Consider the following 18,758-nt stretch of genomic DNA (forward strand, 5'->3'; position numbering starts at 1 on the left):
AATATGGAAGGGGCAAATCATCATGGAGGTATGAGGAACTCATTATGGGAAGACTCTGAGGCTCAATCTACTCTGGGGAGGAAGGAAGAGAAACACAATTGATACAATTTCCATCATTTTGATATTCATTTCTGTTTCAGTTTATTTTTACCTATTTCATAGAATCACAGAATTTGGAATTGAGAGGGACCTCAGTGACCATCAATTCCAAACGATGAATGAAAGGAATCCCTACTCTAACAGAGCAACAACAAGATGGTTCCATGGATAGACCAGGAGTCAGGAAGAGCCAAATTAAAATCCAGCCTCAGGCGCGGACCAGCTGTGTGACTCTTGTTAAAAAACAGAGGAGAGAGGGAAGCACAATAAGGCAGCAGCTTTGTAGCACTGGGTAATAGAAGAGGGCTGTGCTCTCCTCAGCCTGACAGGCTCTGCTGGACTGAGCCTGTCAAGCTGTCTCCCTTAACAGTTGCCCAAGCCAAGGAGTTGGGAGTGTGTTGACAGCTCCTCTAGCCCCTTGACTTGGGGTTGGGTTTGTTGTTGGTACGGGCTAGTATTGATGCTAGATGGATAACGCTGAAATTCTGACTGTGTGAAATAAGGTTCCCCTTCCTAAAGCTTTGGATGTTCACTAATTAGGAAAGGTACTCCAATATTTAGTTGAACTTAGTAACAAGGTTTATTTCGCACTTAACAAGGGGTCAGGTACAAGGAATGAGGTAAGAGGATTAGGGATGCTAAATCTAAACTAATTTAAAGTAAGTGATCAGAAATTGTAGATGCTGAAAAATCAATGATAGGCTGGAGCTTCTTCACCCTCTCACTAACCCTGGCTTGACCTGCCTGGAGCCAAACCAAAGGGTAGGGAAGGCTATTGATGTTCTTGTTAGATGGTTGTGATATTGTTCTCTCTCAGCTCTATTGACATCTCTCTAGGTATGACAGCTCTCTAGATCTCCCAGGCAAGGAAACAAGATTGCAGGTACAAAGGCCTACCCACCCTCTTGAACCTCCCTCCACCCAAGGCTTCAGAATGAACTACTCTGTGCTATGCATGATGGGGATTTATAGGGTTGGTTCCAACTGTCTTTTGGCCTTGGCTCATGCCACCTGGGTGCATTCTGAGGTCTTCAGCTGAAGATCCTGTCACTCAAGATGATTTCAATTTTGTCCCAGAAATTCCTTATAACACCCTGGACAAATCACTTAACCATGTTTGCCTCAGTTTCCTCATCTGACAAATGAGCTGGAGAAGGAAATGGCAAACCACTCCACTATCTTTGCCAAGAAAACCCCAAATTGGGTCACAAAGAGTCAGACATGACTGAATAACAACAACTATAACAGACCTATGTAGCTATCAAGTTTTTGCTTGGAAATTAGAAAATCTAAAACTCCTGAGCTACATTACCCAGAATCCTTTTCCCTTTGCCCATGTTGGGTCTTCACATAATGTTTATAGGTTTGCTGTAAGTCCACCCTCTCTTATCTCACAACCACGGCTGAGTTAGCTCCCTTTTTACTCTAGCTTTTTATTTTAGTTATTATTAATAAATATCATTAAATATAATAATTGGAGTTATTGTATATTAATACTTGCAAAGAAGAAGAGCATATTACTTTCTGAGGCAGCCCATCCCATTCTGGAATAGTTCTAATTGCTCAGAAAACTTTTCTTGACCTCAAGACTAAATTGATCTCTGCAATTTCCATGGATTGCTCCTACTTTAGTCTCTAGGGTTTCTGCTTTGGATTTCATGGGGAAGAAGGATCAGAATGAATCTAATCCTTCTTCCACAAGAAATCCCTTCAGAAACTTTTAGACAGCTCTCATGACTCCCTGAGTATTCTTTCCTCCAGGCTAAACCTGCAGGTTCCTTTAACCAATTTTCACATCACACTGACTCAAGGCTATTCTTCAGCATTCCTTCAACTCTCTTCTCTATATGATGATAAGAGGTAATTAATTTTGTTGTTTCTTTGTTTTACTTGTCAGACATGTTATGACCTCATTTGGGGTTTTCTTGGCAGAGATACTGGAGTGGTCTGCCATTTTCCTTTTCCAGCTTATTTTACAGATGAGGAAACTGAGGCAGTTATGTGACTTGCCCAGGTTCACCCAGCTAGTAAGTGTCTGAGGCCATATTTGAACTCAGGAAGATGAGTGTCCCTGACTCCAGGACTGGCACTCTATCCACTGCGCCTCTTAGCTGAGGTGTTCAGGTAGGACCAGCATCTCTAGTATGAAGATTTGCCAAGACCTTTTCAGGGCTGTTAACCTACCTCAGGTGCCTACCTTTTACTCAACTCTCACTTGGGGCTCCAAGAAGCTGTAATATGCCCAACAGCCATACCCAAGGGTGACAGATGGGCTAACCAGGTTGAGAGTAAGCAACCGGCCTCACACCCTTTAATGAGTTAGCGGGATGTCTACCCCAAGCATGAACGATGTCCCCCAGTGGAATGGATTTGTTCCAATGACTATGAAGGTAGCTGAAGTAGGCACTACGGAATGCTTAGAACTTGGTTAATCATGGAAGATGCCAAGGTCATTGACTGCATCCTGAGCCATCGCCAGTCATCCTGACTTTTGCCCTGCACTGGACTTTGATGACTTTGGCAGAGAAAGGCTGATGGCTTTGTACAAGTCTGCTTCACTTAAGCCTAACTCCCGCACAAGGTAAGGTATCACTCAGTGTGACGCCATTGGTCCTCTTGTAAAGGAAGGATGAACAACAATACGTATGGAGAGCAACCAGAAACTTAGGCCTGAGTTAAATTCAGAAATTCCCAGTTTGTATTGTGCTAAAGGGAGAAATGAACTGGAGGAATTCCACTTGAACTGGAAAGACCTCCAAGAACAGATGCAGAGTGAAAGGAGCAGAACCAGGAGAACATTGTACACAGAGACTGATACATTATGGCACAATTGAATGTAATGGACTTCTGTACCAGCAGCAAAGCAATGATCCAGGACAATTTTGAGGGATTTGTGAGAAAGAAAACTATCCACATCCAGAGAAAGAATTGTGGGAGCAGAAACACAGAAGAAAAACAACTCCTTGATCACATGGTTCGATGGAGATATGATTGGGGTAGACTCTAAACAAATATTGCAAATATTAATAATATGGAAATAGGTCTTGATCAATGACACATGTAAAATCCAGTGGAATTGCTCATTGGCTATGGGAGAGGAGTGGGAGGAGGTGAGGGAAAGAACATGAATCATATAACCATGGAAACATTTTCTAAATTAATTAAATAAATAAGTGAACTTAAAAAAAAAGAAAAAAGAAATTCCCAGTTTGGGACCTAGGTGGAGGCAAATGAGTCAATACAGGCATATTACCATGAAAATAACAATAATAACTATATAGTATTTATTTATTTATTTGTTTATTTGTTTGTTTATTTTTTTAACCTTTACCTTCTGTCTTGGAGTCAATACTGTGTATTGGCTCCAAGGCAGAAGAGTGGTAAGGGCTAGACAGTGGGGGTCAAGTGACTTGCCCAGGGTCACACAGCTAGGAAGTGTCTGAGGCCAGATTTGAACCTAGGACCTTCCGTCTCTAGGCCTGGCTCTCAATCCACTGAGCTACCCAGCTGCCCCGGTGTGTAGTATTTATAAAACACTTTATTTATGTTATTTCATTTGACCTACACGAAACCCTGTGAGCTAGGTGCTATGACATGTTATCCCATTTTACAGGTGAAGAAACTGAGTTAAGTGATTTGCTTAAGAATTATAGATGTTAGAGGGCAGCTAGGTAGTTCTGTCGATTGAGAGCCAGGCCTAGAGACAGGAGATCCTAGGTTCAAATCTGGCCTCAGACACTTCCTAGCTGTGTGACCCTGGGCAAGTCATTTAACCCCCATTGCCTGCCCTTACCACTCTTCTGTCTTGGAACCAATACACAGTATTGATTATAAAATGGAAGGTAGGGGTTAAAAAACAAACAAACAAACAAAAAATGGATTATAGACCTTACAGCTAAGTATACATCCAAAGCAGGATTTGAACTTGAATCATGCTCACTCTTAGTCATAATTCTAATTGGTTCTGCCATGTAGCTGCCTAAACCCAAACCCAAGCAGATGCAAAGAGGAAGGATGCTTGGGCTACACCAGTGCTTCCTCCCACTCTTTGTAAAAGCACAGCTGGTAGAGAAGAGATCATTCATTACTTGTTAATTTTTTCACTTTTTCTTTGGGACCTTCTACTGCATCTGAATTAGCTTCAACCCTCACTCTAACAGCCGCCGATGCCTCATCCCATACTTGGCCCAAAGCCCCCTGAATGTCCAGCCCCTTCTTTGTCTATTTCCTGATCAATTTTCCCTCCTCTAGTCATGGAAGACCCTTGCCTCTGCCACAAGGGAATCTAACTGGACTAAAATGCTGGTCATGCCCCAAAAACCTGGAATTAATTGCGCTCAACTCCCCTTTCCCTCTCTATGCCTACTCCTAGGGAGTTGCTGATTTTTTTTAACCCTTCCCTTCCCTCTTAGAATCAATACTAAGTATTGGTTTCAAGGCAGAAGAGTGGTAAGGGCTAGCCAATGAGAGTTAAGTGACTTACCCAGGGTCACAAAGCAAGGAAGTGTCTGAGGACAGATTTGAACACAGGATCTCTGGTTTCTAGGTTTGGCTCTCCAACCATTGAACCACCTAGCTGTCCCTGAGTTGCTGAACTCTTTTAAGTTTCATCATTAAGTCTTGATGTTCTGATCCTGCTCTGGATTTCAGGAAGAAAGAGAGCATTTCACACTCCCAAGGAGCTTGCCTAATAAATTATGATTGTGATATTACATTAAAATATATTGACAACTGTGACATGATCACTCAGGTGACTTTCGTTTTGATCCTGGAACATGTCTTACCATATATGTAACCAGAAACCAATCATCTCTACCAGAGCTGTAGACTGGATTTGGGGCTTATTTATACCCAACAGAAATGTACTGGTAAATGTTTAACAGCTGACTCTGGGGAAAAATAAAGAAACAAGCCAAGAACGCACTTAAATTTTTTAAATATGTTTTCTTCCAATTACATGTAAAAACAATTCTTAACATTTGTTAGTAAAATTTTTGAGATCCAAATTCTCTCCCTCCCTTCCTCTGCTCCTCCCTCATTGAAATGACAAGCAATATGATACAGGTCATGCATGTGCAGTCCTATTAGTCATGATACAAAAGAAAACAAAGACAAAAAAATAAAAATAAAGTTTTTTAAAATGTGCTTAGATTTGTATTCTTTCTGTGGAGGTAGATAGCATTTTTCATCATAAATGCTCTGGAATTGCAAGAACACACTTTTCAGTTTAATCTGCCTCATTAATTTTTGTCCATTGCTTTCTTAAGTCTAGACAGTCAACAAAACAATAAATCAAAACCCGATTTGTAGCCTTTGCATGTTTCCAGGTTGTACATGTTTCCATAGAAAATATAACAATTGACTCTGGTAGTATGACTAGCCTTATCCCTGGGGCTTATCCTGTTTTCTATTCAGGAAGAGAATTAAAACCAGAGCCCGTGTCAAATGCACCAACCAAGGCCAATCGGGCCATTGGAACATCCCGATGTGGGTAAAGTCAGGAAGCTTTCCTTTGGCCTCAGGAGTTTGTATGGTGTCACCCACCCCCACCCCATTGCTTTAATTATTTCTGTTTACAAATCTCCTCTCCTTCTCTGGAAGAAATGCCAGAGTATAACTTGATTGCCTCAACAATCTCTTCTGACTTCCAAGTCTCATATTCTTCTCCTCATACTCCACTGTGTCTCACAAACTTGACATGTTTCTAAAATGTGGAATTAAAATACTTTGGCAGGCACAAATGGTTTACTTTGGTGGCTCAGACCAGCCCCATGTCTATTTAAATTCTATAGACTTTTCAGGGCCAATAGGTAGCTCAGAAGCTAGAACACAAGGCCTAGAAAAGGGACATCTTGGGTTCAAATCTGACCTCAGATACTTCCTAGCTGTGTGACCTTGGATGAGTCACTTAACCCCAACTGTCTACCCTTTACTACTTTTTTGTCTTGGAACCAGCACATAGTATCGATTCTAAGACAGAAGGTAAGAGTGGAAAAAAAAAATTCTACACACTTTTCAAAGCCCAGATTCAGGCCCACCTCTTCTGGGAATTTTTTGTTATTTGCTATAGTCTATGGTAATATCTTCTCCCTCTGAACTCTTGTAGGATTCATTGTTTATTGTTTGTACTATTCATCATGAGTTCTAATTCTCCTTTTATGTCTTGACTACACTATTCAATTCCTGCGAGTCAGAACCAGGTGGGTCACTGGAATATAACTGTATTGAATTCTCATTTTTCTGTCTTCTTCTCCTATAGACTCTCTGTGGAGACTCCCAGAGTGCCTTGTGGGGATTAATACGTGTTCGATTAATAAAGGGAGACAATTCTCACACAAGGAAGAGTTGGTAACAAATTTAAGCAGGACCTTACTTAACAAATATCTTTGTTGGTTTTCTCTGGACGAAATAAAGAAGGGGGAATACTCTGTCCTTGGGAAATTCGAATATAACAAATCTCAGCGATTGGTGAAGTTGTAACAATCCTTTTCTCTTCGTTATTTGAAAATTTGTTCATTTTGACTCTCCCTTCCCCTTCCATTTTCTTAGCATTTGTGTTATGGCTGTGTCTTTGCTCATAATTGTCCATCAGATCCTTGAGGGGTCCAGCCAAAGCCAAGAGAGAAATAACGTCCTTGATTTCTTAATTCGGTTTGGTCTTTGCCTTGGGCGTGCAGGAGGCTGGAGGAATGTTCTTGCCCAGCCAAGTGGTGCTCAGACCCTTATTTTGGCTCATAGGGTCCAGTTTCCTTAGTGGGAAGGGATCAGGGCACACTGAATATTTAGGGTGGCACAGGGGGCACTCCGCACCCTTCAATCAGAGCAGTCATTTTTGTGGCGTTGTCCAACATCTGACAAATTTTAAGGTTAGTGTGTTTGAATAATAAGCAAATTGTATTCATTTTGCAAATATTATTAGGGGAGGAACATTCTTAGAACATGGCTAGAGTTGGCCTTCCTGATGCCAGACCATGTGGGAACTTTGGGATATTGCTTCTGGCCATGGATTGGCCCAGTTTTGGGAGGATGTGGCATTTGGGAGATGACATGACAAGTCCTGAGGGGTGCCTTGGTGCTAATCATGTCAGTGGGTAGTAGAGAAGGGAGGAAGCTGGGCCCTGTGCCAGTTAAAAGAAGAGACAATTCCAGGTTGGATCTTTACTTAGACTCTTCAGTGTGGCCGATAGCGGTCTCCACCTTTAGAGTCTCCATGCTGAGAGGTAGGGAGATGGGCAGCAGCTTCCTCACCCCTTGAGTATAGACTTAACTAAAGGAACCTTGCTTCTGGGACCTGTGCACTCTTTTTACTTTGAGGGGAAATCACAGTAAAATGGGGGGAGACAATATGTAAACAGCTTTGAACGAACAAGCTATAGACAAAATTGGAAATAATCAATAGAGGGCAGACACTAGAATTAAGAAGGTTTGGGAAAGGTGGAAGTTTGGATAATATAGAGCAGAGAAAAAAAGGGAAGGGAATAAGCATTTATTAAACACCTACTACTTACCAGGCACTGTGCAAAGTACTTCATGAAAAAAAAACACCCAAAGTACTTTACAAATATTATCTTATTTAAATGGAATATCTAACTAGCAGGCTTACAAACTGCTTTATGCTGTGATGATGTTTTTAAAGGTTACACAGTACCACAGAAAGAGGGATGGATTTGGAGTTCAAAGACAAGTTCAAATACCAATACCAATTCTTCAGCTACCACCTCTGTGACCTGACAAATCATCTAACCACTCATCTGCCTCAATTTCCTCATTTGTAAAATGAGAAGTTTCTACTAGTGGCCCTCTAAGTTCCCTTCTAGCTTTACTCTGTGGTCCTCTCAGCCTCCCAGAAGATTAGAATAGTGGTTAAACATGAAGTAACTCTTTTAAAAAGTCATTCTTTATCATTGAGCACTTTTATGTTTAGTCAATAAGCATCATCTACTATGTCCAGGTAGTGTGATAAATGCTGGGGACATGAAGAAGGACAACTCTCCTAAAACAAAACAAAACCCAATCCAAATCCAGTCCCCAATCTTAGAAGCTCACACTCTAATCCCAGTCTGATGAGGTCAAGAGAGAAGACAATATGTCAACAATTATTTATGAACAGAATGTAGATGGAATAAATTGTAGAGCGATAATCTCAGAAGGAAGGCGCTAAGATGAAGGAAGATCAGAAAGGGTTCCTTGCACTAGATGGGACTGTAGCTGAGACTTGAAGGAACATGGAGGGAGAGCTTGTTCCAGGTCTGGAGGACAACCAGTAACAGTGTGTGGATCTCAGTGATTGAGTGTCCTGTTAGTGTCCAGAGTCACTGGACCACAGAGTAATTGGATGGGGTGGTGTAGGATGGGAATAAATTGCAAGAAGACTAGAAAGGTAGGAAGGAGCTAGATCACAAAGGGCTATAAATACCAAAGGATTTTATATGTAACTACAATTTTAAAGCACACTGGCATGGGACCCTTTCTTCACTAATAGAGACCAATGCCCCATGGCTAGGTGAGGGGCAAGACAGAGTTGTCCAGAGCAAGAGGGAAAAGAGATCCAGTCTTTTTCGGTCTCATTTGGTTTTCTTTGGGTTTCCCAGCTTGAGAAGATGTGTGAGATCAACTTCTCTTCAAGTTGCTAAAGAGATAAAAAAGACTCTGGGAAAAAGCTGATATGAGAAGAGGTAGGAGCTGCTGTCATGACTTCATCTCCAACTTGTTACACTAGAGATTTCAGGGAATTTCCACTTTGGTTGAAATCGGGGACTCTCTGTCAGCTGAGCAATCTGTCTTGTCTGGTGTATATTTTTATGTGCATATCTTCTTTATTTCTTTTTTTTCTATTGACTAGGACAAATGGATTTCTTTGTTATTTGCTGTGTGTTTGTTATGGAATTGATATTTGGTGGGAGGGGAGTCAAGTCTTAGATATAAATCTTGGGAGTCCCCTTTCCCTGTTAATAAATAGTGATCCACTGGACTTCTAAGATTCTGGAAGAGAGAGTAAGGCTGATGACTTTCTATAACTCTGTCTCACATAAATCCCATTTATGTGTGAATCAAAAAATATCACCAGTGAAGTCGTTTTGGTCCTTTTGAAATGCAAAGGAGTACAACCAACCAACCAAAAAACCAATATGTTATATGTAGTTGTTCCTGAAGGTAATAGGGAGACAGTGTATTTTATTGGTTGGGAGATAATATAGTCAGATCTGTGTTTTAGTAAGTTACTTTGACAGCTGAGTGGAGAAGGAACTGGAGTGGGGAGAGTCTCAAAGTAGGGAGACCAACCAACACACCATTTTTAAAAACCCTTACCTTCTGTCTTAGAATCAATACTAAGTATTGCTTCCAAGGCAGAAGAATGGTAAGGGCTAGGCAATGGAGGTAAAGTGACTTGCTCAGGGTCATCCAGCTAGGAAGTATCTGAGGTCAGATTTGAACCCAGTACTTTCTTTTTCCCCAACTTTCTTATTTTATTTTATATTTAAATATTTTCCCATGGTTACATGATTCTTGTTGTCTCCCTCCCCCTTTCCCTCCCCATTTCAGATTATCCATATATTATCACTCAAATTCTATTTTCATTTTATTGAAACCCAAACTTCTTATCTCCAGACCTGAATCTCAATCCACTGAGTCATCTAGCTGCTCCATTTTCAAAGAGGACCAGTGGTATCATTTTTAAAAAATTAAATGTATTTATTTATTTGTTTGTTTTTTAGAATAGTTTTCCATGGTTACATGATTCATATTCTTCCCCTTCCCCCTAGCATGCCCCCCACCCCAGCCAATGTGCAATTCCCCAGTGGTATCACTAATGATGTGAATTGCTTGTGAATTGGATTTAAGCGAGGCAGTGTTGCACAATCACCAGCCTCACTTTCTCTTCCAGAGTCATCAAAGTCCAGTGGTGGCAAACCAAGAGTCAAAGCAGCAAATGACCTTAGCAGCTTCAAAGTCTGACTAAGCTCTAATCACTCCATAGCACCTGCCTTAGCCTCCTTCATTACTGTTGGAACAAATTATTCTTGTCTGCCCCTTCCTCCAGGAGAAGTCTTCATATGCCTGGGTTAAACACCCCCTAACTCACCTATGGCTCGATGCCGAGGGCCACAGAGGGGACAAGGGCTCATTGAATCCATGCAGAATGACAGAGTCATGCATGGATCCTGTGACCTGAAAAACAGGCCGCAGGAAGGATGGAAACCCCAATCAGACCTCCCTGTGTGACTCCCTTCTGACCAACACTTTTTATTACTGTAATTATTGTAATCCATATCTCTAGGAAAGCCCCAAATCTTATAGTCTAGATTCAGAAATCCCCTTAAAGAAATCCCCTAATCACCTTATAATAAACCAGCAATTAATGAATTAATATTTCATACTCTCAGCAAAAGCAGCATTCAAAATGATAGAAGCTGCTTCTAATCTCTCCTCATTTCTGAGAAATCTGGAAGACAGAGGATGGCAATTTAAAATACTTTATTAATTCATTGCTTTACCACATTGAACTTAACCCCATAATTTTAGACATTCACACTTTTATCCTACCTTTTGAAATATGTTGAATAATAAAGACTGTTATTGAAATAATATTTGGATAAAATTAGGTCTTGGTAACTTTTGAATGCTGTTTAGACTAAAAAGTAATCTACATGAAAAAAATGTGTTATTCTTGCCAAACTCCTATGTAACCTTGAAATCTATGATGTTTAGATTTAAAACATATAATGTGTATTATTCATGCCAACCTTGTAGAAAAAACTGGTCTTGTTGAAAAAATGATAAAATTAACAGAGCTCAAAGGATGGTAGAACAGCTCTGGGCTGATATGTTGGTACCAGATTGTTCTTAAGTTTCCTTTCTTATTCACCAATGCCCTCAGGCTATCCAAGCCCCCTGTTGATGTATAGGCTGGTCCTACATAGCTTGAAACCTTTCAGTTACCCTTAATCTGCCAAGAAGGTTTACTGGAGTGGGGCCACTGACCCTGCTACAGCTTCTTGGAGCCACAGGTGAGAGTTGAGTGAAAGGTGGACACCAAAGGAGGATGAGCACCCCTGAAAAGGGTTTAGTGAGCCTATCTTCCCTGAATACCCTGTAAACCCCTACTAGCAGGCTACTGCAAAGGTCAGGGCATAAAGTGATCAAGACCTGCATGGTAGTGTCAGTGTCAAAAGAAAGAAAAAAGGGGACCTTAAAAATGAACAAACTTAGTATCTCTTTTGTGTGTAAGACTAAGTTGCCCATCCTTTATTTATTGTACATTGAGTACCTTTCTTTTTTTGTGTCAGATTATATTGCCCAACCTATGCCCATTATATATTGAATACATTTCATTTTTCACCTTTTGGAACCCCTGGGTGTGAACCATAATAAGCTTACAGAAGTATTTTCCCCAGGTTTCAAGGTGGGGATTCATTGAGTCAATATGTTTAGAAGAAGAGACTCTAAGCCCTCTCATCAGAGGTAGACTCCCCCCAAAATAAACTGGTCCAACCACATACCTGAGTCTAGAGAAAGAGAGGTCCTCTCTACCCCCCAGGGTAGAGATGAGAGTGCTATAACATCACAGCCTCTGTAGGCCCAGAGGTGCTTCTTCCAAGTCACACTATACTTATTACATTATAGATTCTAGGCAAATAAACTTTATATGAAGCAAAATTTCTTATGCTTTCTTTTATCTGCAAAAGCATTCATTTCAGATTTTTTCACTAATTTAATAAAACTCACATTCCCATGAAAAATGATGGACTTAGAGAATTCCTCGGTGACAAATTATATAGTTACTACACCTGATACCACAGTAAGAGACAAATGGCTCATCCTCTTAAATATAAAAGGGAGAGAACAAAATCCAGAAATTTTCAGGCCCGTGGCTAGAAGAACAATTCCTTTTTTTTTTAAATTTGTTTTTTTTTTTTTAATATTTTCCCATGGTTACATGATGCATGTTCTCTCCATCCCCTCTTCCCTCCCAAAGCTGACAAGTAATTCCACTGGTTTATACATGTCTTATTACTCAAAACCTACTTCCAAATTATTCATATTTGAAATAGAGTAGTCTTCCATTATTTCTAAAAGCCACAATCCCAAATCATATACCCATATAACCAAATGATAAATCATATGTTTTTCTTTCACACTTCTATCCCATAGTTCTTTTTCTAGATGTGGATAGCATTCTTTTTGGTAATGTGTAATTAAAATCTTGAACCCTTGGACTTCATCTCCCAGAATCCCTTTCCCTTCATCCACATAGCATCCTTACATATTGTAAATAAGTTTGCTTTAATCCTGCCCTCTCACTCTCTTTTTCTGCAAGGGAGGCTGGGAAAGCTGGCTTTTCTCAGGCTTTTACTTTTGTCTTTTTCTTCCTTTTACTTCAAATTATTGTTAATAATCTTATTAAATATAATACTTAGAGTTGTGGTATATTAATTTTTAAGCTTACAGTAAATTCCACAGGATTGTTCTTGATCATTGCATTGCATTTTTATTAGTAGCAGAGTCTATTACATTTGATTGTTCCACAATGTTTTACTTTCTGCATACAATGTTCTCCTGGTTTCATTTCACTCTGTATCAGTTCACGGAGGCCTTTCCAGTTCTTATAGAAATCAAGTAGTTCATCATTCCTTATAGCACAATAGCATTCCATCACTGTCACATACCACAATTTGTTCAGCCATTCCACAACTGAGGGACAGCCTCTCATTTCCCAATTTTTTACCACCAGAAAAAGTGCAGCTATAAATATTTTTGTCCAAATGTTTTTTTCTTATCTCTTGGGGATACACACCCAGTAGTGGTATGATCAAAGGGCATGCAATCTTTTAAAGCCCTTTAGGCATAATTAGAGGAACAATTTTTAACCAAATAAGGGTTTAGGGAGATTAGTCAATCAGTAAGCATTTATTAAGGACCTACTAAGTGCCATGCACAGTCCTAAGTAAAAGGAATAGAAATATAATAAACATTCCATAGTCCCTGCCCTCAAGGAGCTTACATTCTAATGAAAGAAGTCAGCACAGAAAAGGAAGCTGAAAAAAGGAAGGAAGAAGGGAAAGTTTCTAAGAATGGAATCCAGTCCATAGGGGTAAACCCAGTAGGAAATGAAGAGATGGTTGTCCTGAAAGTTCTTTTTAAAGAGAGGTTTTAGAAAGAGTGCTCTGTTTTATCCTCAAGCTTTCCATAAGAAATTATAAAACAGACATTTTTGCCTACATTAAATTTTAAAAGCTTTTGCACAAATAAAATCAATAAAGAAAAATAAAGGGAAAATAGGTGGGAAATATCTGTATCAACAATCACTGATTTGTTACCTAAAATACACAGGAAAGGGACACAAATACATAAACCCAAGAACCATATCTAGTAGATAAGTGGCCAAAGGACATGAACATTTTTCAAAAGGAAAACCAGAAAAAATGAATGGCCAAATTAAAACATGTCCCAAATCCCTAAATTTAAAAGGAATATAAGTAAAATATAATTCTGAGGTTTTATCCTATTCTCCGAAAATTTGCAAGAATGGAAAAAAGATAGGACCAGTAAATGTCGGAGGGTCTATGAGGAGATAGGCTTACTAATACATTATATAGGTGGAATTAGAACCATTTTATTCATAGATATTTTATTTCCTCAGTTACATGCAACAACAATTTTCAACATACAGGTATATAAACTGTTTGCCTCAATTCCCTCATTTATAAAATAGGGATAATAATAGCACCTAATCCTAGGATAGCTATGAGGATTGTGATAATGAGATTAAATCTACCTTGCCCATTCTCAAATCTAATCACCAAAAGTGTAAACAATTCCACTTAATTCACAAGTTGGGAGGTCTGTGACCCACCTGTGCTAGAGTGAGTGATTGTTGTGATTGAATCCGTAAACTAAGAGGAGGGCACTGGAAAGTAACCCAAAAGAAGCCCCTTTAAAAGAGAGTCCAGTGAGTTCATCTTGTTTCTTCTGGTTCCTGTCTTGGATCTGAAGGAGCTCTTCTTGTTCTGGAGCTGGGACCCTGAGACTTTGGTGAGACTTTTCTTAAATCTTTCCTTTGGAATTCCACGTGGTGACTGTAAAGACTAAATCTTCCTGAACTTCTCTTAAGGAACTTTCCTTTCAAAAGAGACTCTGTGGCTAAAGCTTTTGCTTCATTCTCCTCCAGGGCTCTTTGGGCCTCTGACTTTCTGGCTTTGGGCTCAAGATCGAAATTCCCTCAGCTGAGGGTTACTTAGATCTGCCTGGATTAAACTGGGGGATCGGAACAAATTACCTAGTGTGTTAGATTACTTATCTTATCTTATTCTCTCTCTCATTTCCTTATTTCGTCTTCCTCTCCACATTTGTAAATAAACTTCCATAAAAGTGATTTTGACATGAGGTTATTCTTTAATTGGGGATTGATAATTATTCAATTCCCTGGTGACCAAAGCTTTTAGTATTCACCCAATCAAAACCCCTTTTTACCCCTTACAGGATCAAATGAGACAATAATTGCAAACTGCTTAGTACAGTGTCTGACCCAAAGTAAGTACTATATAAATGTCATTATTAATTATTAAGTAGAATATAAACTACTCAAGGGTGAGGATTTTTTTCATTTTTGTCTTTGTATCCACAGAGCCTGGCACAAAGGCAACTCTCAATGAATGTCTGTTAAATTGAACTGAACAGAAATACCATCATCTGTTGCTTAAAGCTTGATATCAGGGCTCTGCCTGAATTCTAACAAGACTGTATTCAGTGATTTCAAGTCATGACCAGTAATGCAGCCCCTGTAAACCTAGTATATGTTAAAATTCACATTTGCCTCACAATCCACATGATCCTATTTCTCTTGTGAGCACTTTTAAGCTGACTCTAGCACACCCCCAAATATATTGGACCTTTTCTTCTAATTCTCAATTCCTTAGAGTTACTACATAGTAATGAAATTTCTGAGTCTTTTTTTTTGTCCAGTATTATCATCTAAAATAGTTCCAGTAAAATATTCAAAATAAAAATAAAATAAATAAAATAAAACAGTTCCAGTGCCTATGCCCAAAGGGCTATAAAACTGTGCATACCTTTTCATCCTATAATACCACTACTAGGTCTATGGCCCAAAGAGATAATAATAAAGGGCAAAGGACCTACTTGCATAAAAATATTTATAACTGCTATTCTTTTTTTTAGGGTTTATTTATTTTTAAAATAGTTTTCCATGTTTACATGATTCATTTTCTTTCTCTTCCCTCTTCCCTCCCCACTCCCAACAGTTCCACTGGGTTGTTACAAATGTTGTCACTTGGTTCCTATTTCCATATTATTCATCTTTTGCTACAGAGCAAATTTTTTTAAGGCCTAGGACCCCAAATCACATACCCATATATACATGTGGTAAGTGATGTCATATATTTTGCTTTTGAATTTCTACTTCCACAGTGCTTTCTCTCAATGTGGTTAGCATTCTTTCCCATAGGTCCTTCAGGAGTGTCCTAGCTTGTTGCATTGCTACTAGTAGCAAAGTTCATTACACTGGATTTTTCTGTGTACAATGTTCTTCTGGTTCTTCTCATTTCACTCTGCATCAGTTCGTTGAGGTTCTTCCAGTTCATATAGAAATTCTCCAGATCATCGATCTTTATAGCACAATAGTATTCCATCACCATCCTATACCACAATTTGTTCAGCCATTCCCCAGTGGATGGACGTCCCTCAATTTCCAATTCTTTCCCACCATTTTGTGGTGGCAAAAAATTGGAAAATGAGGAGGTGTCCCTCGATTGGGGAATGGCTAAACAAATTGTGGGATAGGATGGTGATGGAATACTATTGTGTTAAAAGAAATAAGATAATTTCAAAAAAGTTAGAAAGATCTAAATGAACTGATGCAGAGTGAAATAAGCAGTACCAGGAGAACATTGTACACAGTAATAGCAATATTGTAGAATGATCAAATGTGAGACTTAGCTACTATTAGCAATATAATGATCCAGGACAATTCTGAGGGACAAAAATGAAAATAATCCTAACCCTTGAGTAGTTTATATTCTACTTAATAATAATAATAATTAATATTTATATAGTATTTATTATAGGCCAGACAGTGTGCTAAGCAGTTTGCAATTATTGTCTCATTTGATCTTCACAGCAATCCTAGGGTTAGGTGCTATTATTATCCCTATTTTACAGATGAGAGAACTAAGGCAAACAATTTATTTACCTTTGTATATGTGTATATGCGTATACATGTATGCCCATGTCCTAATCCCTCTAGGAGGCCAAGCAACCTAGGCAAGTGGTGGGTCAGAGTCCGAATTTCCCTATGGAACACAGGAACAAAGGAACATAACTAAGGATGAGTGTTTAAGTACAAATAAATAGGTCAGGATGAAATGCAAGGTAAAAACAATTAACTTTGGATGAGTGTTTAGGTACATGTGAAAAGTAAATATCCTCTGAATGATCTGAGTGTTATCTACTTATCACTACCTGTGTTTGTGATGAGATTTTTTTCTTGACAAATAAGAACCTGGATAGCCTTGTATCTTGTAAACCTGTATTGTAATGTTAGTCTGCACAGCTTCCACTAGGGAAGGTTGTCCTAGCTGATGTGCCAGCTGGTAGATTTATTTTTTCCTTTTCTTTTTTTAATCAATAAATAATGGTTCCAATTATTGAATTTCTGGGTGTCTGGACTCGTGTTATGAAGTACCCCACGTCACACATACCAGTAATGGAGAGCATGCTGGATGGTGCTAGAAATCGGAGCCTCTCAGAACTACCCCTAGAAAAAGTATTGGTATTCACTTTGGACCACCGCTTTGCTTCTAGTTCTTTGGCACTACAAAAAGTGGGGCTGTAAAGATGTTTGTGTTTGGGGATGGAGCCTTTCTTTTGGTCATTGACCTTCTTGAGGTATATGCCCTATGAGCAGGTCAAAGGGAATATAGACATAAGACTTTGTCTTAGCCATTCCATGCCCAGTTCATTGATCTTTGCACTCTCTAATTTGTTAATACATGCTCTCATTCCACCTGAGTACTGCTTTGGCCGCATCCCACAGAGTTTGGTATGATGTCTCATCATTGTCATTCTCTTCAATGAGATTATTGATTGTTTCTATGATTTCTTCTTTAACTAACTGGTTTTGGAGAATCATATTATTTAATTTCCAATTAGTTTTTGATTTGCCTGTCCAGGTGCCCTTACTAATTATTAATTTTATTGCGTTATGATCTGAGAAGGTTACATTTATTATTTCTGTTCTTTTGCATTTGTTTGCAATTTTCTATGCCCTATTACATGGTCAATCTTTGTGAATGTACCGTGTGCAGCTGAAAAGTGTATTCCTTTTTGTCCCTATTTATTTTTCTCCACATATCTATGAAATCTAATTTTTCTAGGATTTCATTTACCTCTCTTATCTCTTTCTTATTTATTTTTTGGTTTGATTTATCTAGATCTGAAAGAGGAATATTTAGATCTCCTACTAGTATGGTTTTACTATCTATTTCCTTCTTGAGCTCTGCCAGTTTCTCCTTTAGGAATTTTGTTGCTTATACCATTTGGTGCTTCTTAGCCACTCCAAACTGTGTATCAGAATGGTTGGGCCAGTTCCTACAGATCACCAGGCAACCCTTCCCCCTTGCTACCAGTACCACCCACTTTCTTCTCCCTTCATAGTTTTATCTACCTGGCTCTGTTTCAAAGGCCAGTAGTCTAGTCCTTCCAGGGCCCCATCATCAACCTTCCTTGTTTCCCCACTGCCCTTAGCACATCCAAGAAGGCAGAGTAGCCGCAGAGTCCATGTGAACTACCAGGGGAAAAGAAACTGAGAAACACTCCAGGGCAGTGGAAGGGAGGGGGGGGGGGGAGCGGGGAGGGACAGGATTAGTCAAATTCTATTCATCTTGAGGTTCAGATTAGAAGCCAAAGAGGCCTGCCCAACTGCCTTCAAAGCCGAGGAAACAAGCACCTGCCTTAGTCATCCATCCCAGATCCACAGCTGCTGAGCCAAAGGGCTTTCTTCCTTTTCCTTAGCTTTTGTTTCAGCGCCAGTCATTGTGACTCAGCAGAATCAGCCCAAAGAACCAAAAGACTTCTTTCCTTTTGCTTTTTAAAATCTTATTTTTATCTTTTGTTGTTAACAGCACTGTCATTTCCCTGAAAACATCCTCCTTTCCGCCCTTTCCCCCAGAGAGTCACTCTTAGCGACAAAGCTTTAAAAGGAAAGAAAAAAATAAAAAGAAATTTAGCAAATTTGACCACTAGCTGCTATCGCCCTTTATTTTCCAAAGGGGCAGTTTCTGGGGCTGAGGGATATGTCTTGGGGCACCAGAGAAGGAGCTGTCACAGAGGGCTTGAACCTTCCTTAAGGACCCAGATTGATCCAGAGTGGAGACAATTCCATCCCGTTCCAGAAAGGCATCAAACCCTGAGCCCAGTTGCCTAGATAATTAACCTGGAATCACTCCGCATCCACAGACACCAGAACTAATACAGGAATACCACCACCACCCCGTCCCCAATCACATCAGCTAAACCAGATACACATACATACAACTTCAATCTCTTTCTCTCTTCCTCTCCTTTTTCTCTCCTCCCTCCCTCCGTCTCTCTCTCTCTCTCTCTCTCTCTCTCTCTCTCTCTCTCTCTCTCTCTCTCTCTCT

The 18,758-nt window shown here is 39.5% G+C and overlaps 1 protein-coding gene across 1 annotated transcript in view; it reads left to right on the forward strand.

The window, feature by feature from the left end:
- The first annotated feature begins 2,426 nt into the window (after positions 1-2,426).
- Positions 2,427-18,758, forward strand: part of NQO1 (NAD(P)H quinone dehydrogenase 1) — a 45,541-nt gene continuing 29,209 nt past the window's right edge. Inside the window, exons 1-2 of the mRNA XM_044659377.1 lie at positions 2,427-2,526; positions 5,515-5,586. Coding sequence (XP_044515312.1) covers positions 2,427-2,526; positions 5,515-5,586 — 172 coding nt within the window. The remainder of the gene's footprint in view (positions 2,527-5,514; positions 5,587-18,758) is intronic.

This window comes from Gracilinanus agilis, chromosome 2, assembly GCF_016433145.1.
Source record: "Gracilinanus agilis isolate LMUSP501 chromosome 2, AgileGrace, whole genome shotgun sequence".
NCBI lineage: Eukaryota > Metazoa > Chordata > Mammalia > Didelphimorphia > Didelphidae > Gracilinanus > Gracilinanus agilis.